Below are 25666 nucleotides of genomic sequence, written 5' to 3'. Positions count from 1 at the left end.
TCTAATTAGGAAAATGAGTGTGTGTAATTAAAGAGTGAACATTAATCCAAGAGCATTTTGTTAGATAAGATGTAAGAATTTTGAGATTTAAATATTTTCCAAAACCACCCTAAAAAGTTTATGAGAAAAAACTGGCTAAAATCACCTGCTCTTATTTGTCAATCATCTAATTTCTATTTAGTAATAGACAAATCATGTTGAGGAGGCCGTAACTTCTGTGATGTCAACAGAATTTCAGGGTAGCATTTGCTCAAGTGAGAGATTCTTCCTACCCTGTTTTCCTGTGTTTGCTCAGAGTGGCAGTGCATTACAAACATGTGCAGAGAGGTGTGGGAAACAGCTCATTGTCACAAGCATATGTTACCACTCCAAGTCAAAGATCAGTGTGAATTTGCTGACAATATTTAACACAGATGGAACTGAGATAGCATGTGTGACTTAGTTAAACATTCTATAAGCATTACCTTATTTAAATCTCACAATGACCCTAGGAGATAGCTATACTTACTCTCCCCATTTTCAGGTCAGAAAACTTATTTATACAGTCATTAAATAACAACGCAAGGTTCTATGATGTTGGTTTGCAACAGAACTAAAACATGACCCAGAGTCTGTCTCCTGAATTGGGGGTGCGGGGGTGGTGTCTCAACCACTGCGTGATAAATTTCATTTGTGCAAGTGATTAGGGACAAGGGCAGCAGGCTCCTTGGTCACTTTTAATCATGCATTCATCTTGAATTCCTGAATCAGTCTTGAATTCATCACAAATAATTTGTTTTGTTTTCAACAAACTTTAGAAATTCTGCCAGGAAGTTTTTCAAAATAAGGCTCAGAACAGTTGTATTAGTCCCTTGGCTTACAGAGAGAAATCCTCTCTGTTAAGCTACAGGCAAGAAGAAACAAGAAAGTCAAGCTCTGAGCTGCTAATAATGTATGTTCTAGGAGTTCCTGACAAACTCTTATTACGTTTCTCACCAATGTTAGCAGAAAATGTTTTAATAAGTGAGGAAAAAGGAAAATATCCTGAGGGAATACACTGAAAAAGACTTGCTAAACCTGGAATTACCAAATGACTTAGAAGTCACTAATGTTTACATGGTATTATCTTCATAGCAAAAATTTAGGGCTTTATGTCTCTGAATAAAGAACAGAGAATAGCACTCACACTCTCTTAAAGGACAAATACGACGAAATTTCTGCAATTTTTAAATGAAGTAAGGTTGTTCACTTAGAGCACATTTTAGCAACTACAAATTACAATCGAAGAGTGTACAGAGGTAGGGTCGTTGAGCCAGCAGCAGGCTCCGGTGACCAGCTAACCTTGATGTGGCTCACAGAAAAAACCTAAAGATGCTACTTATTGAGAAATGGTTAAAATCACTGCATTTATGCTTTCACACCATTCTGAAAAGTGGCCAGCAGTAGAACTTGAATGGACTACAGCAATGAAAAACAGTAGCAACTCCTAACTAGGTGAAAAAAGCACGATCTGTCAAATGACAAACAGCATGATCTCCTTAGAATAATGTTGACAGCAACTAAAATAAGAGATACTTTGAAGATATATATGTAGATCCTATAAGTATGTGAAAAGAAAAGCAAGAGAGTGATGAATACAGTATTCTGAAAGATGATTACCCAAGAGTAGTAAAAAGAAAAAGGTTAAATTGGCGGTAAAAAACAGGTTATTTAACAGATCTTAGCTTTTGTTCTGGATGGTGCATTTTCAGGTGTTTAATACATAATTAAAAACAACTAAGCAATGTAAGTTAGTAAATAAATCAATTAAAATGGGCCATGCACAGGCCAAATGACAACAGTCAGTCATCAACCTAGAATCACGAAGCCCTAAATAAATGAATAAATGAAGAGCAAAAATAAAACACTGTAGCTGGCAGGAAATTGGAAAGTTTCTTCAAGTTGTTTTTTATTGTTTGTCTGTTTGTTTGTAATCACTGGTAGCAAAAATACTGAATTGAGTATTCTTTTTCTTCCCTTTAAAAATAACATCTTGAATTTTATAGAACCTTTGCTTCACATTTGAAAGAATGAGGTTAATGTATCTTCTCCCTTTTTTTCTTGCTGACTCTTTTTTATTCTTATTTTTAATTGTGGAAAAATATACTTTACATAAAATTTACCTTCTTAGCTATTTTAATTATATTCATGTTACGTGACCAATCTCCAGAATTCTTTCATCTTGCAAAATTTCATCTCTATATATGCTGATTCTTGAATATTATAGTGATTTTACAAAGGATAACTATTGTTGGACTGAAAATAAGTGGTGCACAGAATGCATGTCTATGATCTATCAATTAATTTAATTTCTAGTTCATTTTATTTGGTCTCTAGTCTATATTGACATTTAAGTCCTTTTATTATGTCAGATTTTCTTCTGTTCTATTCTATAGAATGGTCTGATTTAATCACATTTCGGAAATAAATTTAGAACAAATATTTGTAGATCTCATCATACCTCAATAGTTTATTGGTATTAGTACTATTAAAAAAAGAAAAAAAAAACAGAACTCTTGCACACTAAGTGTGGCTTTAAGAGGAGAAAGAACATCACAGGGTTCTTTTTTTTTTTTTTTTACATTACACCAGTGTACTGGGTGATTAAAGTCAATGATGAGAAAAATGATATTTCTAAAACTGATTTTGAATATATTTATAGGAGCCTGAAAAAGGAGGGAGTTATTTAAAGACTGACAAAATAGGGAAGCAATCTTCACATCATTTTTGAAATCTATATGAAAGTCCAACATTAGCACAGAGTAGTTACTGGCTCATTGGACACATAATTATAAAGGGCCTTCTGTATATCCTGTATATTCTGTAGCAATGAGGTGCTAAGAGATGTGTCAGGAAGATAGATCTATAAACAAATAGGGGAACTGAATTTCCAAAGGAGACACAAATGAAGTGAGAAGAGAACACAGAGGATGGAGCCACGATGTTCAGGGAGCACTGAAGGGCACTGAGCAGGAAACAGGGTCCTGACCAGTCCCTAATTCTGAGCCCTTGTTTGAAATGACTTGCTCTTAATAGTTTCAACTCTAATGTAATAGTTTAGTTTAGTTCAATAGTTTCAACTATAAATTTGTCCTAAGGACCTGACACCAAAACAATAACTGCAGATTCTTTTTTCTCTTTGCAAAGGGATATAAATCTCTAAAATATATCTTAATGGTTTTGTTGTACATTTACATTTACAGTTATTAATTTTCAGTCATACAATTGTAAATTGAATTGTGTTATCCTAATAAATGAAGCAAGAAAACTAAAAAAACAAGCTTCTGAGAACTGGTTTCTAATTAGTGGGTAAATGTTATAAAAAGATACTCAAGCACTGAGAATTTGTTGGACTCTAGAAACAAACTTTAATAAATCTTCTAATCTCTGTTTATGAAGCAGATTTTTTTCTTTAAAATGTTGTCTCACTTTTCATCACTCACCTTCAATCCCATAAAGTCAAAAACTTGTTAAAAATAGAAATTATCCTTAAATCGTTATTGCACAGAAATTCTAAGATAGTATCACAAAGAGCATTTTACTTCTTAAGGAAACATTCAAGACTTAAAAACAAAGTTACTGAGATTATGTATTGGCCTATTTTGACACAGCGCTGTCAAGAATTTAGGAATCACAAACAGAATTACCTTAATAATAACAATCTAGAAGATATCTGATTGTCTTCCAGACTGTAAACATTTACTTAAAAGGAAAAAAAAAAATCATTGTAGTTGTGCCAATATTTAAAAGCTAACATTTTAATTATGATTTACGGAGAGATTTTCTTTTACTTGCCACCTAGTCATTAGAATAAAGGGCTTTTTTTTTAATATTCCTTTTGATCCCTTGTTGGTAAAGAATAAAAAAAAAACAAAATTCACTTAATTCAATCTAAAAATAAAGTAAAACAAACAAACCACAAACCCCTACACACTCTTATACTTACATGGGGTTGGCAGAAATATGTTCAAGTAACATTTATTTTTCAATAATCTTTTGAAGTGACATATATATCTCTATTTCTCTTTCTCTATCTATATAAAAGCATTCCACCACTTCCGTAAGTTTCTAGTCAAACTGTGTGTGTGTGCGTGTGTGTGTATGTGTGTGTATATGTATATGGAGGGGGCAAATAGCAAGAAAGACAGAAAGACACACAGAGGGAGAGAGAAAGATGTTAACTCTGATTGGTCATAGAATATTTCATATATAGTCTCAAGTTTCAGCATGGTTTACACAAAAACCCAAGAGGTACCTGAGACCCTAAAATCATTTTAGTAGTCCAGTTAGTACGCTTGCAGATTGCCTCACTCTCAGACAGAGATCATACCACACACATAAAAATACAATGTCCACAGTATCTCTAAAAAGCCCTCTTGACCATTAAGGAATGTGAAAGTTTTAAAGCAGTGATCATTAACACTCTCCTTGCCCTCTGAATTTATCAGCAGTAAAATGACGAACACATTTTCTTGCACTTGAGGGCTCTGCACATGCAGCATCATGCCGTATTAAAAGTTGCATCAAGCAGGACAAAGCAAAATGCATACCCCTATTTCTAGAAGGAGATGCAGCGGTATCACTCCCTTAGAAAGTTATCCACAGACATTTTTCTCTCGCTTAGCAAACAGAGGCTTACCAAAAGCAGAAATGCTACTTGTATAACTGCCATATTTTAATTGTCCTGAAATATTCCCATAGGATACTAGTTCTTAACTCACATTGTACGATGTACCAGATACAGCTGGTAAGGCTATCTTTTTGGTGGGAGTAGTCTTCAGGACCTTGCCACAGACATCAAGGATCTCAAATATGTAAAAAGCTGCTCTCTCCACCCACATGCAGGACAGACATCAGAAATCAAACAGATCTTTTCTGTGATTCAGAGGAGCACAGTAATTTCTCTCAACATAATTATCTAGGTCGTAACTACTAATTGAACAACTGCTAAATAATTGAGGGTTGCAAATTGGCTTTAATTTGAGTGCTAATCTTAGAGATCACGTTGATAACAGAAAACTACAGTGGGAAACAGAAGTAAACACATTTATAAAAGTTCTCTACTTGGAAGTGATCATTTATGGGTTAACGTTTTAAAACAAGTATGAATGATAAGTCAGTCCTGTATTTCATGATTTACTGACTTAACCATGTTAGTATGTTTACGTAGTTTTCATATTTCACCATTGAAATTGATCATTTCCAAAGGATTAACTTTCGCATGTTACATTTTTACACTTGGAAGAATCAAATACTAACCTCTAAAAGTATGTATGTAATACTTTGGTAATACCTATGATAAGATTGGAATGATATAGATAAGATTAGCATGGCCCCTGCACAAGGACGACACACAAATTTGTGAAGCATTCCATATTCTTTTAAAAAAAAAAAAGTGAAAGTGTTTATGTATATATATTTTTTTCTTTAAGAGTTACAGAATATAGATTACTAGTTTGAAAATAAATGGCTCTAATGAAATGAAAATTGTCTTCAGTGTCACCTGATACATGCTCATATGCTGTAAAGTTATATTTTAAATACATTTTTTCATAAGAGATTTAATACTCACTTTCTTATGAAAATACCAAGGGAGCTGCATGCATTTAAAAATACAACCTATGATCTAGTTATATTGATTCTATTTGCTTATCTGTACTCAAAATTCAAAAGTTTGTTTTTTGAAGCATTTTTACTTCATTTTGAATATAAATAGGCAGGAGGAACTCACGATGTCTCTGACAATTATTCTTCCATTTAGAATTTATATAGTTTATTAACAGTTATCAAGTAGTAAGGTGAAATGTCAGGCAATTTATTTTTAATTATTTAATCTTAGGCAAGTTACAGAAACATTCAAATAACGATAAGGCCTTGTAACAACATCCTAAGGAAATTCTAATTATATCTGCTCTTTGTTTCATCTTTGGAGAAGCAATTTAATTGACTCAAGTTAGCAAGTGCAAGGTCAGTCAAATGCCCTTTGGCCTAATTCAGAGATGCCAAAACAACTGAATGGAATACAGAAGAGGAAGTTACAACTTGTTCGTAAAACCTAATTAGAGACCAAAAAATCAGAGCCTTAAAAATGCAAGTGGCCATCTCTATCAAAGAACAAAATTCAAGTTCTTGAATGGTTGTAAAAAAGTTGGGAAAATGCTGCTCTAAATGATGTATGGTAAAAGGATTTGAACAACCAAGGGAGCAATGGTTACTCTGGGTCCAAGGGCAGATTGAGGGAGGAGATTTGAGCTCAGATAAAGTACTGGAAAATAAGGACAGGAGAGCCAAAGGTAAAGCTTGTAAAACTGAAAGTGGCTAGGGTAGAAACTGTTACAAAAGGGAAGTTTAAATTCTCAAGTTTTGGGTCTGATTTGCCCATGTAGCTTCCTTCATGATGTCCCAGGTGAGAATTGTCTCTCCTGTTCCTGGTTTTAGGACTCAGCTCAAAACCTCTTTTACATTTAGCTTTCTTCCACCAACCTCCTCTGAATTCCCATGTGCTCATGCTTTTCACATCCATCTGCCCTTTTGTTTTTGCAAGTAGATGTAGTTTGGGACCTTTTCCGGGCATAAAGATCAATGAGATGCAGTGGAACTTGAAGATGTGAGTTCGAGTCTCGACTACACCACTTAGTAGCGAAGGTTGCGCTTTCTAACATTATCATCTCAGCATTATCTTCAGAATAAGTGTGTTCTACCTGGAATAGTAGGAGTTCAATAAATATGCACTGAATGAAAATGAGAGAAATGCTACTCTACCACACACATTAAAAGGAAAGTGAAGAAATCTACAAATGAATTGGTATTTTTGAATTTCTGGTGCAGTAAGGCTTATGGGTAGATTTCAAAACTTTGTACAGAATACAGGTCACAGTCTCCATTATCTTCTTAAAGAGTGATCACTGAGATCAACTGACAAGGGACAATGCTTTTTTTCCTACCATCTTTAGCACCTGGCAGAGCATCACATCCATAGGAAGCACTCAGTAATTATTGAAAAGTGATCTGTAAAATTTCCCTGAAAATTGGAGACAGAGAAAGAGCTCTTGTCAGCATTCTGGCAGAAGTCTAAGCAGTCTGACAATATCCCAACAGTCTGTTACAGTGACCAGATGGGACCTGCACATCAGCACGCGGGTGGGGGAGCCAGCACATCCATGAACGAAGCGATTGTTTTACCTCTGTGATTACGAGACAGCATGTGCTCTGCAGGCAATTGGAGCAGATTAATCACCATGAAACTAAGCAGGGTGCCTAATACCAAAAGTTAATTTATTGGGATGTCCACATGGTTTCCAAGGGTTTATATTTTCTTTTCAAGTACTAACTAAGAATAAAAAGAGTGGTAGTTTTCTTTTATCAATAACTTGATTTTAAATGAGAAGTTATTTACTCTGAGCCTTTCCCCCTAAATAAGACTTAGAGCGTAAAGCATTAGAGTCAGAAGGTCATTCTGATTTATAAAGGCATTTCTGCTTATACTCAATATAAAGCAAGCAAGTACAGGATCTTCATGTATGAACACCCTCTTGTTGTAGACTTCCTTAAGGAAAGGGAAATAACAAAGTCCCTTTCATGATGCACAAAGGAGGGTATTTAAATATTCCACTGAATATTTAAATTTATATTTAATTTAACGTATTAATATTAAATTTATATTTAAAGTCACAATCTCCTTTAGATTAGTTATTTTCCTAATAAAAGTGCTTAAAATAGGGGCATAGTTGGATGAACTTCAAGTAATCTAATTTTTCTAATTACATACACAGTTTTCATGCTAAATAAGGAGAAAAATTCAGAATTACATTACGATCGCAAAGTAGAAGAAAAAGCACTATCACATTTATAAACATGAAATGACTCCATTAACAATCTACTAAAAAAAATTCCATCTTCTCAGGGTGTCCAAGATCTAGCTTAAATGTTTTAGCTTTAAGTTTGTCCACTGTTTCTTTTTAAGTAACTGTGATTATTTTTTGGTTAAAAAAAACAAGAGAGTAAAGTTCTTAGATAAATGTGGGGACCTAAGTCTTATCAAGGTGAAATGGAATTGTTCAGGTTACTCCATAAAAATATGGAGTTATTTTAGGTAGGCCACAAATTGTGTATATTGCTTTGATACATTTCTTTCTAATTGTAAAACACCTAGGAAATGTTTCTTTTCTCCCCGAGACATATATTTAGCATTTTTTCCATTAAAGACAAACCAATTAGTTTAAACATAAAAATGTCAAGTATTATACTGTCTTTGTCTTCATTACTGTTAAGCCTAGACAACAGGTTTTTGTTGGGGCCCAGTTAAAGTTCTTCACTTCTCGTGAGCTAATATAGCAATTCTTTGAACAGTTTATATACAACATTTAGTGTTGACACCCATTAGCTTCAAGAGAAAATATTTTAATTAGTTAAATAAAAAGGAAAAAAGATTAATTATTGTTTTAAAATGAAAGTGAACTATTTGAAGATTAATTTTAAGATTATTTAAAAATGGATCACTGCATGTCCTCCACTCTCATTTATCTAGATTCTCAGTTGTAGCTTAGCTAGAACCCCACAGAAACTACTGAAAAACATGGGCAACAAGATGTACAACAGTAAATGTTCTGATTAAGGGTATTAATATCCAAAATGTAAATAATACTAATAAGGATACTTACATTCTCCCCTTGGTTACTCCATGATTTCAAAGGATGTATTTGGGGAATGATACACAATGAGCTTGCCCATAACATTTGGAGGTAAAGTTACATTCTTTTGAGAGCTCATTTTATGGGTTGGATAGTACAGCAAGAGGTCAGAAAAGAAATTTTAGGCGAGAAAAAATTCAAAATGAATGCTAGCTCAGGATGCAAAAGCGTTCAAGGTAGGTGGTCAAGAATCATTTAGATGATTTCATTTATGTTCAAGCTATGAAACAGTTGGGTACTGGAGATTAGAAAGTTTTTTTCCTTTCCCTTGAGAAGGATATTTTGTCTGAGGCAGTTGTATCAGGTGTCCTACAAGCCCCAGCATGAGGAGCAAGTGCCAGGGAAGGGGCTTTAAAGGGACCTCAAGAAGCACTTGTTGTTGAATATGTAGTTTGTGCGACCCTGTGGAGGAATGTCTAAAGAGCGACACAGAGACTGACAGGCTGCTATGGAAACACAGGTCAGGAGCAGTGGCCATACTGATATCAGCCTGTACTTCCAGGCTGTATTCAGAAAAATATACACAACAGCTTCCTATAGAACAGACAGGAACCATACTCGCTCAAAAACGGGATGGAATGAGGTCACCTCAAGTCCTATTCAAGAGTGTTGAGTGAAAAGACTTCAGAAGTTAACACCTGGCAGGACTGCCATCTGTCTCAGGATAAAGAATGAGAACATAACAGTCAGAGAAGAAATGCAGTCACACTTATCCAAAGAACTGCAAAGGAAAGAACTCCAGAAAAAGGAAATTCCAAAAACTTACAAAGATGCTTATGAAAGAAAATTCACCCTTTAAATGTCTGTAAAGGCCAGAAAGTTGAGAAGTGAGGTCCCTCTGATAAGGGCAGTAGACACTTCTCTCTACACCCTTCTCCTCTCCTCTCCTCTCCTCTCCTCCTGAAAAGGGGTCAGACACTGTGTGTAACAGCTCAGGGAAGAGGAGAAACACTAGGCAGGGACAAGAGAAGAAGCCTCTGCAAGGAGCCCGCCCTCCCTCCCACAGCGTGAACAAACGGGGACAGGCAGAGCAAATGGAGGTTCAATTTTAAATGAGGTTGGGCATTTTATTACATTAGACTGGATCTTTTAATTGTTGGATAACAACTGTCTGTACTACCTAACAGTGGCCTCGAAAGCCATGGGGTCTGCTGGAGCCATCCAACAGGTCCAGGGAGAAGAACTCGTCCCATAGACTAGATTGAAAGTGATTGAGGGAGGTCAGATAAAGTTGTTCATTATTACACTCCATGAGATGACATAACAGTTGCTGTTAATTAGTAGTTAAAATAAATAATTATAGTCTCAGAGTCAGTTTATTTCTCTTGGTCTACTTATCTGCCTCTATAGCCCATGTGGGAAAAAAAAAAGAGAGAGAGAAAACAAAATAAAAACAAACAAGAAACAAATGCTTCATTAATACAGATACAAAAGCACTACTTACTTCATCATTCCCCTTGTGGCCTGTTTTGCTTACAACCTGTTTAGAGACTCACTCGGCCCAAGCATGGCTTGAACCACTTCCAAAATGAGTAACATTTTCAGATGGAAGGATCCCAACAATTCATTAAAGCAAGAAAGCAACCAAATAACATAACCAGAGAGTATTGCACTTTTTTTTTTTTAACTGTCAACTATGACTCCATTAAAAAAAGAGAGAAAGAGAGAGGGTGAGACTTTCAGCTTGTATATATTACTCCTAAAGTTTACATAGAGAGGGCTCTGGATTTTATATGAATTATTGTTAGGACTGCTTAAGGCTAGCTGAGGTAGAGATGTTCACTTGTTGTCAAAGTGACACATGCTGTGTAAGTTAGGATAATTTGTTTAGAAACCATAGTTCCTTAAAGCATATTGTACAAGTGTCCAACACTTTCACTACTGTGATGTCTACACTGACCAGGATTCTCATGTATCACTTATAAATGAATGATAAATGGATGTAAGTAACCATCCAGTTGATCACTTTTTTCAAGAACTATTAAAATTCCTTGGACTCTGGACATGGCGTAGGATGTGCAGACTTAGGGCAGGGAAATCTAGTTTCTTTAACTTGAACCATGAGAAATTTACACATGGAAGGAAGAACACGATTCTCCTCTACTCTTTTTCTCAAACATGTTTTTCCCAATCCTAACTGAACAAGGAAATAATAAACCTCACATTCCAATTCCAAATGCAAACTAATTAAGCAAATTTAAATAGTTTGTTAACAATCATTCAAATTTTGCCCATCCATCTTGGAGTAGTTCAAATCCCATGCACAACATGTGATTTTTTTCCCCTCTCTGAATTCTTATAATATGTGATCTATTTCATTATTTTGGACATTTAAAGATTTTTCTGACTTGTCTTATAACTTGTTTAACTGTGTTATGTCTTGTCTTCCTAACTAGGGCATGAGCAGTGACAAGACCTGAGTTTTATAATCTGTTACTGTTCTTAGAACTGGTGGTAGACATCAGTATTTTTTATGAAAAAATGAAAAAACAAACAAACAAAAAAACCACTTGACTAAAGTAGAAAGACAAAATAAAAAATTCAACAATCAATCACTAAAAAGTATCCCCAGGTTTACTTCCATAAATGCATATAATTGGTTTCAACCCCAGAGACTGTCACAATCAAAATCAATCAAAGCAGCATTATTTTAGATGTAATTTTGCTACAAATATTTTCAATGATTCTTAAGTCATATTTAACGATTTTATTTTTTAACAGTATGTCTTTTGTACATTATTTACTCAATAGTGCTAAGTACTACAGAATAATGATGTAGTCTTTAATTCTTTTAGTTAAATTGTAATGTATTCTCTCCTGACAATGTCACTCCTAATATCAGTTAACAATACTGCAGGGAGAAAACTTAAAAGGTATCAGCAAATTTGAAGAAATCTACAGCAGATTAGATGTTACAAAGCTTAGATTAAATAAAGAATCACAGAGAACTTTCATAGAGGCAAATGAACTCTTACATAAGCAAGAGAAGTATTTGTAAAGGTTAGCAGATTTTGCAATTTTTACCATGCCGTGTGGAGAAAAATAACTTATTTCAAGGATTTTTACTTGCAATGAATACTTTCCAAGGCTATCTCCTGAAAAAAAAATCCTTCCAGATAATTTCCTTGTAGCACTAGCTAATCTTTATAATTATTTTCAAACCAAAGAGATAATATACACTTCTTGATTGTCTGAGAAAATTTTTGTCTCCCTCAGGAAACCTACATTAATGAAGGAAACAAAAACTCTAAGCAATGTTTTTTGGTTCTTATTTTCTAGAAAAAGTGTTTTCTACTCTCTCTCTGTAAGGAAAATGATCAATGTGTCTGATTCCTGAACACTTCTATCTAAAGCAGCTAATAATTGATGTAAGCAAATCACAGTCTCCTCACCCTTCTTTCAAGTGTCAGAATTGGGATTGACATGTTTCTGTCCTATGAGATATGAGGGAGGATTCTTTGAAAGGTTTTCTTGCTCTTAAGAAGGAGACTTAGTAAGTAATGATCTTTTATCCTTTGACATTTCCTGTCTGGATGTGATTCGTGAATCTGTTACAGCCATCATGCTACCAACCTAAGAAGAATGCCAGCACCAACAACGGCAGACAGAAAGAACTGGGTCCTTTATAACACTGTTAAGATGATATTACCATCTCTGTAGCCACTCAAACTCTAGACATTATTCTTATTCTGGAATATAATAAATTTCCTTTTTTTTTTTTTACCTCCTGAGTAAGGTCTTTTTTGGTAAGCTGACAGCACACTAATTGATTGAGAGTAATATATCCATCCATCTCACACACAAGAGAGAAAAAGACAACAAAATTACCAATTCAAAAAAAATAAACATTATTTACTATCCTTTATGTGTATGACACTGTACTATGTACTAAAGGAGAATCAGAAGTGCATGCAAAATAGCCCCCCGCCCCATTCAAAGTGTGTATAAATAAAACAGGGGATATATTTACCAAATGGATAATGATAATTCTATCAGATAGAACATCTGACACTGGCATAAATACAGAAAATGCTCTAGTAAACACGAAGATAGTTACACTTTCTTGGAAAGCAAGAGATAGTAAAAGAGTAAAATTAGATAAATGCCTTCAAAACTGAGGAATGAGATGAGCAAGAAAGTAAATCGCAATTTTAGGAAGTTGTAGCAAAAAAAGCACAAAACTTGAAAGTAAGCTACTTATTTTGAAAGAACTAATGCATTAGTTACAGTAAAATGAAGCAAGACGGAAAGAGGGAAGCAGAAAGTAAAGAGCTAGTGAGAGAACAATGAAGGGAGGATGAAAATGAGGCAGGAAACCCAGGGCAGAAATGGGCGGGAAGGGTATTAGATGTCAACAGAAACCTCAAGTTCTTTCAAGTTCCTCAGAAATCAAGAACTGCCAGATGTGTAAAAACCAGGAAGAAATAATTAGATTTTTATTTTTTTAAGAGATTACACAGATGGTCATGGTGAGTGGGTGAGATGAGGAGAAAAGAGATTCTCTTTTATAAGACAAATCTAGCTGAATAATGGTACTATCACTTACACAAGAAGAAAGTACTGACATATTTGTCAAGTTATCAGCTTGGCCTGTCAGCTAAGGCTTCTGTTGGGTCTGCATCACAGCTCAGTTCTCCTTTGTCTAATGCTACTTCCTTAGTGACACTCTCCCACGTGTTGTTCCCAAGAACACTCCCCCACAAATCTCCTATAAGCTAATCTTCATCTCATGGTTGGCTTCCAAGGAAACTCATCCAACAACCAAACTGTTGGGAGTGGTTAAATACAGTTTCAGATCTGTGTCCCTGGAACAGGATCACTTCTGACTGGACCTGATTGCTCTATTTTGATCTAGTATTGGGGGATGGGAACAGAGAATCAGGTGAGTATCTGTCCCAAATTTGTCCCAGAGAGGAATCCATAGGCTATGCCCTAAATAAAGAGAGACCTTATGGATCAAATCTAGAAGAAACCCACTTAAACTATGAGGTATTACATCCCTGGTGATTGATGTGTGCTTATACTTGCCCTTAAGTCTATTAAGTCCCTATAGAAATAGTCCTTCCCCTCAAAAACAAACAAGCAAACAAACAAACAAACAAACAGAATCTTTTTTCCCTCTTATCTAAATGTCAGTTTTTTAAAAAAATTAAAAATAAAACTTTTAAAAAACTCAGTCTATTTAATTTTTACTTTCTAGGTAGTAGAAATGCCCTGAAAGATCTAATTTTGACTTTCTTTCTTCACAGCCATTTACTTAAAGTTTATTGCTCGTGTACCTGCACCATTCATTGTGGAAGATCAAAATCTAGTCTGAACAGAGTAAAGATAATAAGAAGGATACTCTTAAACATTCGTTACTGGATTAGTTTTGTAAATGATTTTGCCATAATTTCTGGTGATTCTGTACCAAAGGCTTGTGGCAAATATGAAATGATAATGGCTATTTTTCAATAGGCACAGCCTTGTTTGTACTCATTAAGCAATCTACAACAGGTAATTGAGTTAATTCTAAAAGAATACAAAGGACATCCTTCAGCCCCACAGAGTCCCAACATGTGCGGTTTCTTCCACTGAGGAGTTTGGATTTTTGCTGAAGGGCAACGAGCCAACGCAAATCACGTAGGTCTAAACACTGCTGAACAACTACATCTTGACACTTCCTTGCTACTGTGGAGTAAGTACCTTTTAGCACTGGCACGGTTGGATACCTACATAAACATAAATTCTCACCTTTGCATGCATAACTCCTTTATGACTTGTTCATTTTAAAAAGTTAAAGAAGTATCAGTTAGGCAGAAAATCTCTAGTACAGACCCTAATTTTATAATGCGTTCAAACGACCATTTATTTCAATAACATCGTAAGGGTAAATCAATTTTTCATAAACATTCATTTTATTAAATATTAGCACATTTCAAGCATGGAATACAGCCAAAGAAAGATTTTGCTTAAAATAGCCACAGAAGGAAGTTATGCTATCAGAATTTATTTTAAGCAATGATCTAACACACTCAGTTCAGATAAATGGACTTTTTCTTCCAATCCCTGAGGCAGAGAACAACACAAGAACAAATTCCCTTAAAAGTATGAATTGCTTTTTGTTATTATACCAAAACTGAGACATATTTGGAAAAATGCTTTGTTAGCTATGTAGTATCTCTTAAAGCAAAACTGCAAAGTTGAGTAGGATTTTCTTTGGTCTCTTACATGAAAAGAGTCATCCCCTACTAAGGTATTTACTGATGACTGGGATAGTAGCTGATACCATCAACAGGCTCTCCTAGGAGTATGAGTACCTAAAAAAAATTCCTAAGGAAAAAATACACCCTTAAGAAGAAATGGAATGGAGCTATAAAGGCAAAATGAAGGGCAAGTTTTTCAAATTCTAGCATATAATCAACTATTTTTTCACCTTACTGTAAACAATATCCAGGCTATAGAATAAAAATAATTAAAAAAAATAAGATAATAACCTTATGAGTTTGAGTGTTTGGATTAACACAAGTCAAGAAAAATACTGGCAATATTTTAGGCCTCATTCTTTCTTCTAGAAACACAGATTACACGAAGTGCACGCATATACATTTGCATTCAAAGGTTATTTCTTTATCACACCTGAGCATTCATAAAAAAGTATTTCTTTTCCTTTGGCGGGCTCCAAAATGTGGGGAAGTACTACTTAAAAATTAAATGATTAGAAGAGCAAAAACATTGTTTCCAATGTGGGTGTTAATTAAGCAACATTAGCACATATGGTAATAAGTATTTTGCCTATGTAGAACAAAGCCCTGAGTGCTGATAATATTCAAATAACTGAACAACTGATATTTAGTTATTAAAAACATCTCAAAATTAGAGGGTTAAGTTAAAGTGGTCATTGTAGATGAAAGCTCTATGAAGTTTCAAAGTCCTCGAATGGACTATAAACAACTCTTAAATGGAAAGAAGCCTCTTTTAATTCAGTATTGGAAACTACTGACCTGAAATCTTGCAGTGACGCCTAGTATTTCTTTTTCAATACCTCTGGAGAAGAAGGGAAAAAAGCCAGATACCTCCTAGATGCCTAATAGTTCATATATTATGTCTTCTCATCAGTAATTCATCTCTTCTAGCCTTGGTATCCATTTATGTTTGCATAGGTAATGGTATTTGCTAAATTACTAGCTAATAATAATTGCTAAGACCTAAAGTGTGACAGTCCTTCTTTGGGTATCACAGTGTCAGTTGAGAATGTTGGACACAGCAGCGATTGCTTTTGGGGTTTTGAATAACTAGCATATATTTCCTTTAAGTGGAAAAATTGTTCTCAAAGAGCCCGTAGTAGGGCATTATTAATCTGCACTATCTGAGTGTGATCAGGCCATAGAAGAAACCTGTTCAGACATAAGGTGAGAGTATGGAGAAAACAGTGCGGTGTTAAACTGCTACCATAGTCACACTATCATTTTTAAGGAATGCTTATTTGTTCTTTTAAAGTTAAGAAAAATTTAATTTTATAAGAATTGCTACAGACATAAATATTAATTCTTGATGAATAATTCATTCTCCAGGTTTTAAATCCAGACTTTACATTTCTATTCTATAATGTAGTATTCATTCACTAATTTTTCATGCCTTTCATTCATATTCTCAAAGGTTTTAGTACCACACTCATTCATTTTTTAACCGAGAACTTGCATATATACTTAAGTCCCTAAAAATCTAAAACATGTATAGAGGTAGTAAGTACTTTTGGTGGGGAGGGTATAGCTCAGTGGTAGGATGCCTGATTAGCATGCACAAGATCCTGGGTTCAATCTCCAGTACCTCCATTAAAGTAATTAACTAATTAATAAACCTAATTACCTTCCCCCAATCCTCACCAAAATAAGTACCTTTAGTATGTTCTTTTTTTGACATGAAAATGACCTATTGAGTTCGATGTCTAGTCACTTAAAACAAAAGAGAAGGAAAAGGGCATCGATGGGAATAAATGCATCTAGTCAACCATACAGAAATAAACTGACCTTCTTAAAATTTTTGTTCAAGTCAACCAGACTGAGCAGGAAGATGTGGTCCTTGGCTCCCAGGAGCAGCCTGCCCCTCTCCTCATCTAATAGAATGGTTTGGAAGTCCAGTCCTTCTGATGAGCCCAAAAAGGGAATGCAGCTATTTGAAAGCAGCAAGTCTATGGAAAAGCAAAAGAAGGACAGAAAGAAAAAATTCTTAATAAGCAAAATATTATTTGCTTGCATACATATATTGCTCCATTTGGTAAATGCATATATATAGGAAAGCTCCAATTTAAATATATGCAAACAATATACAGTTTTTAGCACATACTCATTCGAAATAGATGTAATTTATTATACTTCTATTTTATTGATACAATATTTATCTGATGTATCAAAAATGCATGATATTAAAATGAATGTAAAACATATTAACACAAAAGCAATTAAAAGCAAAATTTTTCACAACTCTGTGTTCACCTTCTTAAGTTATAAATTAAAGCACCTACCTATAGTAATATTAGCAAACTTGTAAATACACTACCTATAGTAATATTTGCAAAGTAGTATTGCAAAAGTAAGCAGCAAACTAAGTGTGTGATCAATCACAGGCATTTTTTCCCCTTCTACTTTTGATGGTGTTCAGATTGATGCCCATGTCTTAAAGATTACACTGTGCCTATTTCATATATTCAGGAAGACATAAACAAAGAAGCAATAGATTCTGAAAGAGATGTGACCCTGAATCAGTAACAGAATCACAACTGTAAAGCAAGAAGTCAATCAATTAGTGCAAATTCATGATTTTATAAATAAAGGCATTTAATTCCATCAAGGTGAAGCCACACGCCCTAAAGTCACAAAAATACGGTGGGAAAGCTGATGATATAACCTCAGTCACAATCTCCCTTTATCTTTGGTCTATAGGTCCTGATTCTTTGTATCAGTTATGATTATGATATGGACAGATTCCTATTTAAATTTAGGTCTGGGTTTACAGTAACCCAAATCTTTTCAATATGTTTTACCCCAAGTAATTAACATACCATCTCATTTTCTACAACCCTGGAGTATTAAATATCAACAAGGTAAAAATATCACTCATCACTTATTAAAGTCCATTATTTGTTACTGGATTTTAAACAATAATGTTCAAGCAATTCATTATTAATTGAGAAAAATAAAAAGAGATAATGTCCCAGAAACAGGCATCAAGATACTTCTAAAATGTGTAATGGCAGTTTTCAACCTCTGGAAAATGGATATTTGAGCTCCTTAAATTTAAAGGCTATATAGTCTAGCTACCCACCATTGAGTTTTATTATCTCATATTTTTGAGAATTCCTTTCACTCTTGTTTCTAATTTACGATGGTTAAATGTTATTTCCCTTAGCCACTAAGATAGATTTCTTGTCTTAATTCTGACAAACCAAAAGGTTGTATGCTGAAGAAGATATGATACTTTTTGAATTCTCAAGTGAATGTGGCTTTACCAAACAAACGTCTCATTAATATTTATAACTCATGGTTTGTGCACACTGGATGGAAGTCTGAACTCTATACTAATTATTTTTCTATTAAGTTAAATAAATCTTTAATAGTTTTTCAGACCAGAGACACAATGGAATAATATATTTTATCATCTTCAAATGTAATGAGCCTTTTTGGGGGGGCAGGGCTGGGAGCCAACAAATATTCCATACTGATTGTCAAGTAGAACAGGAGGGAGAGGAATGGAACTGAGAGAATAGATACGACCGATATGATCTGAAGCCTGAACAAGAGAAAACATTTCACACAAACTTTTATTCAATCAGGCAATGGGAAAAATGGAAAGCACATGAGATTTCCAAGAGTATATCTTGACCCAACTAATACAGGAAAATAGGTTATAATATAAATCCATACTATTTCAGTGCCCTTGGATAATAATCAACTATTCTGAACCATGCACTGTAACATTAATTACAGAATTAACTGTGACTTAGCCTGACAAGAGAGGGTGTGAGCTCTAGGGCCAGACCAGCTGGGGCAGATCATGGCCTGGCAACTCTGGCTGTATGATCGAGGACAAGACATTTAACTTCTCCGTGCCTTGGTTTTCTCATCTCTAAAATGAAGATAATAATTAATAGAAACTATGTAATAAATCACAGAGGTGTGAGCAATAATGAGTTAATATATGGTCAGTATTAGAATAGCGCCTGTCACACGGTAGGTGCTCTGTAACTATCAGCTATTATAATAATGATGATGTGTTTTTAAACTCTATACAAAAATCTATAAAAAAGTCATATTTCTCAACTCATAATTCTCTTGGTGATGAATGTAAGTAATTTTATATAAAGTTCTGAGAACAGTGCCTTGAAGATGGGAAAAGTTTAATAAATGTTAACTGTTACTTTGTTAAATTCCAGTTTGGGCCAAGTAAATTTTATTAAAGAAGAATATTATTTCATCTTCCATTAAATCTGGTTTATCAAGATTAGAGTATCTCTATTTTTAAAAAATATTTTTGGAATATTATTCTGTCCACAAATATTTATAAGCTTCTAGTACATGCGAAGTATTGAGCACGCAGTTAGGGATGCTAAGCACTGCCATCAAGAAACTCGCACATCAACGTGCAAAGAGATAAGTACAGACAGTATAATATAAGCAAAATAAATTCTAATAGATGTCTACACAGAATGTTAACAAATCTTTCAAGTAATTAACAGGGCATGACCTTACAAAAGAGGTGATATTTGAGAACAGTCTTGAAGGACAGGCAGAGGCTTTACAAGAAAAATATAAAGAAAAGTTTATTCCAAGCAGAACAATAGGTAGTATGTTCAAAGGCATATACCATCATGTATTATTCTGCTCACACACTGCACGTTGAATATGTCTCCTACTATGGAGTATGAGCTCCTTCAGAGCAGAGACCAGGTCTTACTTATCTTGGAACCCTCTACATGTAGCTCAGAGTCTGAGACAAATCATGCACTTAACATTAGTGGAATTGCAGTAGTTCAATATGCTGAAACAGAAAGTACAGGTGGGGGCAGTGAGAAGTGAGGCTGAACATAAAGGGAGCCTCAAGAGAATCAGATAATAAGACGTCAGGCTGAAGAGTTTGGGTATTACGTCGGTATCAAAAAGCCACTGAAATTTTTTACCTAGGAAAGTGACAAAGACTATAGCTGAGTATTAGAGAAATAATGACTGCAGCGTTCCGGATGGATGAGAATCAGGAAGGATGGGGACACAGAAGTTTCCAAAATATGGTGAGTTTCTGAATTATGGCAGTGCCAACGGGAGGAGGAAGATGTTTAAGAATCTCGCATCTCATTTTCTCTCTCAGCTTACACAGCGAGGAACATAAAGTGGACGTTGTCATTTGCTTTATTTTCTTGTACCATAACCAATTCTATTGGGTTGAGTTTCAAATGAATTTGACAAGGGAGAAACAGCTGCAAAAATAGTGACTACCCTGAAGTATTATCATTTCAAAATGATTTAATGTTGCCTTGTGACAATGTTAGCATCAGAACATTAAAGCATGCTTCACCAATCCTTTGCAGCCAAACTAAATAATTAGATTTAGGCATTACATGTGAGAAATTTCTCAGGCTGACGCACACATTTTGAAAAGACCTTGGGACAGGGATTGGGACAGGTTCCCTCTTCCCCCAGCAGCTTATCTTTCTTGCATTTCTGCCAAACCAAGCAAAGTCATTTTTGTTTCCATGGGATCATCAACAAAATCCCAGGAAAAAAAAAAAGTTAAATCCAGAGTCTCTATCTTAACACCTAAAGCTAATACACTCCCAGGATTTCAGGAATCAGATATGGATGCTGGACCCACAGACCACAAACTCATGAAAGTTAAAGACTAGTAACTTGGCAATATAGTTCAAAGGTTTATTTTTTCTTTTCTGACACTGGAAAGTCTCAGGCATGTGATGTTTAAAATCGTCCACAGTTTATAATCATTTTGAACAGAAACTCTTGTTGCTTTTCCCCCTTCGGTGCTGGGGTGCGTGTGTTGCTTCACAAATGCCACTCAGAGGAGGCTTGCTCTGTATGTACTTAACCAGCCCCACTGTTCCTCAGAGGACAGCAGCATTTACCTCCAGGTCTTAAATGCATTCTTGGTTCTATCCACCTAAACCTTTGACCTAATCCACATAATCACTCCTTCTAATGTTCTTTCAGTCATTGTCCTATAACCTTGTTCTCAGTTTGTAATCTCCACTCAATCGCCCAGGCCCTCAAATTTCCTCTTGTTCTAGCCCTGCACTCTTGAAAAGAATCTACCAGTTGATTATTTCTAAAATAAATGAAGCAAAGATACGATTATTCATTTATTCCACTAGCTTAACTATGGAAATCACGCACAAGACAGATTTTAATTGAATGATGACACAGAGATGGTGTTCAGGATCTATTATCAGTAAACCACTACAGAGCAATGGGATGGTTCTGAGGGTCAAAAACCCTTTAAACATGAGATTTTCATATAGTTGTATGTATATGTCCACTTCTGAAGGGTATGTCCAGAATCTTCTTCAACATCTCCTGATAGTTCACCAAAAGTCAAGGGATAGACTGTATGTTTCCCACATAGTTAATAACTATATTTAGAATAACTTCTCATTTCTAGCACAACAAAGTGAGTCTCTACCTTCATACAACTAGATTTTTGAAGGCAAACAACAGACTCATCTAAGATCACCAGCAATCTGCACATGCTGCCAAGACTCATAACAAGTTCCTCTCTCACAGACCTTAGAGTCTCCTGGAGAGAAGACGCTCATCCACCACAAAAATGAGAAAATAATTGTGACAAAAGGCAATAGTACTTACAGTAGTAGACTGTTACGTATTTTGAATAGCAAAATGGAAAGAACGTCCTCTGTGGATGTCCTCTAACAAGCTAAATAATGAGATTCCAGTTCTCTCACCGAACTGAGTGGGTAGAGAAACCAAGGGGTCTCTGAGTGCCTTCCAACATTGGAGTTGTATGGCGTTACAGCCTTACATTTAACTTGGTTCAAATTCAGGATGTATCAAATAACAAACGACATTCACCCATCTACTCCTGGCCATTCCTCTGTCCCTTGGACCAAGCAGTCTCTAACCTTTGGGAAGAACAGAAATACAGTATAAGGCAATTAGAGCTAAAGGGAGATCTTTCCAATAATCCTGTTTGGCTGCCCTGCTGTGAGGTCCACAACAGTTAAGTGGGCTTAGTCATAACTGTGCTCTCAGTGGAAGAAGAGCAACAAGGTGCAACAATGCGTCTCCTCACTCATAGCTCCTCCTCACCCTTTGACTTGAGGGGAAGGCTAAGGGTCCCGGAATCCCCTCACCTATTTGAAATAAATGTTTGTTCTGAAACGAATTCTTTGTGTCTCCTTTTGAGTGTCCCTTCATATTGTTCATTCAGCCTGAAGAAATAGTTGACTTGATGGTCTCCGTTCTTCCTCTTTATCCCAGAAAGGAAGGGAGTGGTCAGTCACACTGAATCTAATAAATTTAGGATTAAGCAGCACAGACTTCCTCAGCATTTCAGTGTTAAATGAACAAAAATCTCATCCCTTTAAATCCCGCATTTATTGCCAGAAATTTTGAACTGGGTGGAGTTGACAATTTCTCTCATGAGAAGACTATGTAGCTAAAAAATGGCTTCCCACATCCTTTAAAAGAAGAACACTTAACAGGAAGGGTTTTTTCCATTTTTTTTTTAGAAGAAAATCAAAGTTATTGAAAGCAGAACTTCAGGGGCTAAGAACAAAATCTCTTTTGAGAAAAGCCCACATCCAATCTACTCCAATCTAAGGAGTATAATTTCTTGGCAGAGAAAGCTCACAGCCAAAAATGAATGCAGATCAAAACCCAGTCACCTTTCCCCACCATCATAGGACATTCAGCACAAATTCCTGCCCCACCCACCCCTTTTTTTAACTTAAGGAAATAGCTATTATATCAGTAGGGCTGTTCTGAGGTTTCTTGAATACAGTCTCATCTCCAATGTGTTCTCTACAAAGCTGTCTAAATAAAGAAGTATAGGATTTTTTTATTCCTGCCTTGCCCATAAATCCAGCTTCTCCCCCTTGATCTCTGAATTCCCTGGACTTTCATGCTGACGGTTAGTTTCCCAAGATTCTTTCTATGGAACTCCTTCTTCCCATAGTTTCCAGAAATGTTTTGGCTACCAAAACAACATTTTCCCCTTCCCCACTCTCCTCCAAAAAGCCTGTTCTCAGCTTAGGTCAGGAATTGAGTAAAGGGAGTAAACTCTTCATTCCAAAATGAAAATTAGTCCCTAATGTTGTGGCTCACTGAGCCCCTCTGGCTCTCTGTGAACCTCTATTTGCTTCTCCTGTTTTTGGTCCAAAGCAAGGCATGGATTCTCCCTTGGATTCAATCTTTGGTAAATTAACTCATCTTAAATTGCCCCACTAGACTTTTCAATTGTTAGGCCTGAGATCATATGAAAAGACTGTGGTTACCAAGATAGCTCACCTCCACCTATCAAACCTATCAATTATTCTCTGTTTATGTATATTTAGTCTTCATAGCTTACTGCTCAAATAATATCCAATAAATAATGTTATTCAAACCTAAAATCCTTACAAAAGACTAGTTCAAAATTATAGGTGTATGTTATATTATTTTACTTTCCTAGGTGACAAGTCTAACCCGATTTTCTTCCTGCAAATATAAGTCCAAATAAGAAAAAAAAAAATCAAATTCTCATTTATTCTCCTGCAATGGAATGCTGGAAATCATTATGTTCATTAGGTCTTAGACAGAACATTATCTATGTCAGTAATAAATCAGATGATATCACATGGGGAAACATAAATTAGGAACAAACAAAGCCTGTCATATCATCAGAGCTATGTTCTTGCCAGGGCAGGATGTGGAATAGGAGTGTGGTAATTTTACACCGTCACATTTCCATCTACATCCATGCTTTTAAATCACAGGTTTATTCTTTACTTGGCTAGTTTTCAATAGTAGATGCTTCTTATATAATCCATCACATGTGAGATTCATAATTTATGATTATGGGTCCTAGTTAAATGCTTTGACTAAGAACGAATCGTTTCAAATTCTCAAAAGCTTTGCCATGGTAATTTTTCCTATTGACCTATAAATAAGGCTAACATTATAAATACATGATACATTTCCAAAAGAACAATGCTCTAATAGAATCAATGGCCTCAGAAGGAGTTGAGAGGATACTTCTGGAGAAGATTGATTCTATTTTGACAACTATTTTCTTCATTCATCTCAAAGTATTAAGAATTTCTTCTTTGGAGGAGAGGGTATATCTCAGTGATAGAGCACATGCTTAGCATGCATGAGGTCATGGGTTCGATCCCTAGTACCTCCGTTAAATAATAAATAAATAAACCTAATTACCTCTCCTCCCCAAAAAAACCCAAAGGTTTTAAAAATTAATTAATTAATTAAAAATAATTTCTCCCTTTTCAAATTTCGAGGAATATTTAAAATCAAAACTATTTCACAGGTGACCTTGAATTTGTTTTCAATCTGGTAGGCGAACTTAATTTTTTTAAAACTTAGAGAAGTCATACTTGAATACATCATCTATTATTGATTCTAAATAGCAAAACAAATAGGACAGGAGTAAATAATTTCTCAACCTAAGATCATCACAAAGACCTGTGAGAATAACTTAAAATATATCAGTATTTTATAACAATATCACTTTTAAGATTAATTGATCAAAGCTAAGTATATGCATAAGTAAAAAGGCAATGTTAAAAGGTGTATGTAAGCCCATCTGTCTCCTCTCCCATCCTCTGTCCACCCCCAATCTAGACCCCATATAAACATATAAAGTAGTTTATTTTCTATTTATTTTCATATATATAAATGTATGTATATACTATTAAAACACCTTTTCAGACATTTCCATTGAATTCGTATTTACAGAAGTTGAGAATTTTACCTTTCTTATGCTGACCCTGTCCTTCCAGCCAAGCTCCTAACATTATGGTGTGTCCATTTTTATGAAAGCTATATTCCATCATTCCATTACTGTTGCAAGGTAAATATTCTCCCCTACTTGGAAAAGTAGTGTTCTCTAGTCATACTTTCTTTCTTGAAAAGAACGTTGCTTTTATTAATAATCCTTTGCATAGATTTCCCTAAGATCATGATCAAACCTTTCTCTATTTCCTGAAAAATGTCTCCATAAAATTTTCAAATGAAATTCTGTCAGATTGCTTTTTATTTTTCTCCTGGAAACATCCCCTCTTAAGCCCTTTCTACCTCCTACAATCTGGACTGGCTGTTCTCTGCCCTTTGGAATAGCTTTCTCAAACTTCTCTCTCTCTCCTCAAATGAATCCCATCTTTCCTGGATTCCTTGTCTTTTTCCTCTTTGATTTATTTGCTTATTTTTGATCGCCCCAGAAGTTTCCTAAGAAAGAGTGACTGTGACTTACGTGTTTGAAAGTTTCCATGTGTGAAGATGTTTCTAATTTACCTTTGCTGATGGTTGGACTAGCTATAGAATTCTGGGTTGAACAGCATTCACCCTCAGAGATCTGAGGCATTTTTATACACTATCCTCCAGCTTCCAAAGTCATGGTTAAAAAATCTCATGCCATCAGTATCCCAAGCTTTTGAAAGTCTTCTGTCTTTCCTTTCAGCCCCTCACTCGTGCTATTATGAAATTTAAAATAATTGGCTTGAATATGTCTTGTTTTGTTTTGATTTATTTTTCATTTATCATGCTGGGCATTCAGTGCGACATCTGATCTGAAACTTAATTTCCATCGATTCAGGAAAACTTCAGTTTGGCTTTTCATTCAGAACAAACAGATGTCAGTTATCCATGGAACTTTTCTCTAGGTTTTCTCCAGAAAGGGTCCTTCAATCTCTTACCCATGGAAGATAATCCCATAAAGGTATGCAGAGAATTTGCATCAGAATATGC

At 35.2% G+C, this 25666-nt stretch overlaps 1 protein-coding gene and 1 non-coding gene across 4 annotated transcripts in view; one reads left to right on the top strand and one right to left on the bottom strand.

The window, feature by feature from the left end:
* SEMA3D (semaphorin 3D) overlaps nt 1-25666 on the bottom strand; it is a 178581-nt gene that overhangs the window by 82022 nt on the left and 70893 nt on the right. For all 3 annotated transcript variants that reach the window (XM_031679711.2, XM_072965104.1, XM_072965105.1), the window contains exon 4: nt 16718-16878. In XM_031679711.2, coding sequence (XP_031535571.1) covers nt 16718-16878 — 161 coding nt within the window. The remainder of the gene's footprint in view (nt 1-16717; nt 16879-25666) is intronic.
* Nucleotides 5294-5399, top strand: LOC116281367 (U6 spliceosomal RNA). Its single transcript, XR_004190815.1, has one exon. It is a non-coding gene; the product is annotated as a U6 spliceosomal RNA (small nuclear RNA).

The sequence above is a fragment of the Vicugna pacos genome, chromosome 7 (assembly GCF_048564905.1).
Source record: "Vicugna pacos chromosome 7, VicPac4, whole genome shotgun sequence".
Classification (NCBI taxonomy): domain Eukaryota; kingdom Metazoa; phylum Chordata; class Mammalia; order Artiodactyla; family Camelidae; genus Vicugna; species Vicugna pacos.
Note: the sequence above shows the minus strand (reverse complement) of the source record. Positions and strands in the feature narration are given on the sequence as shown.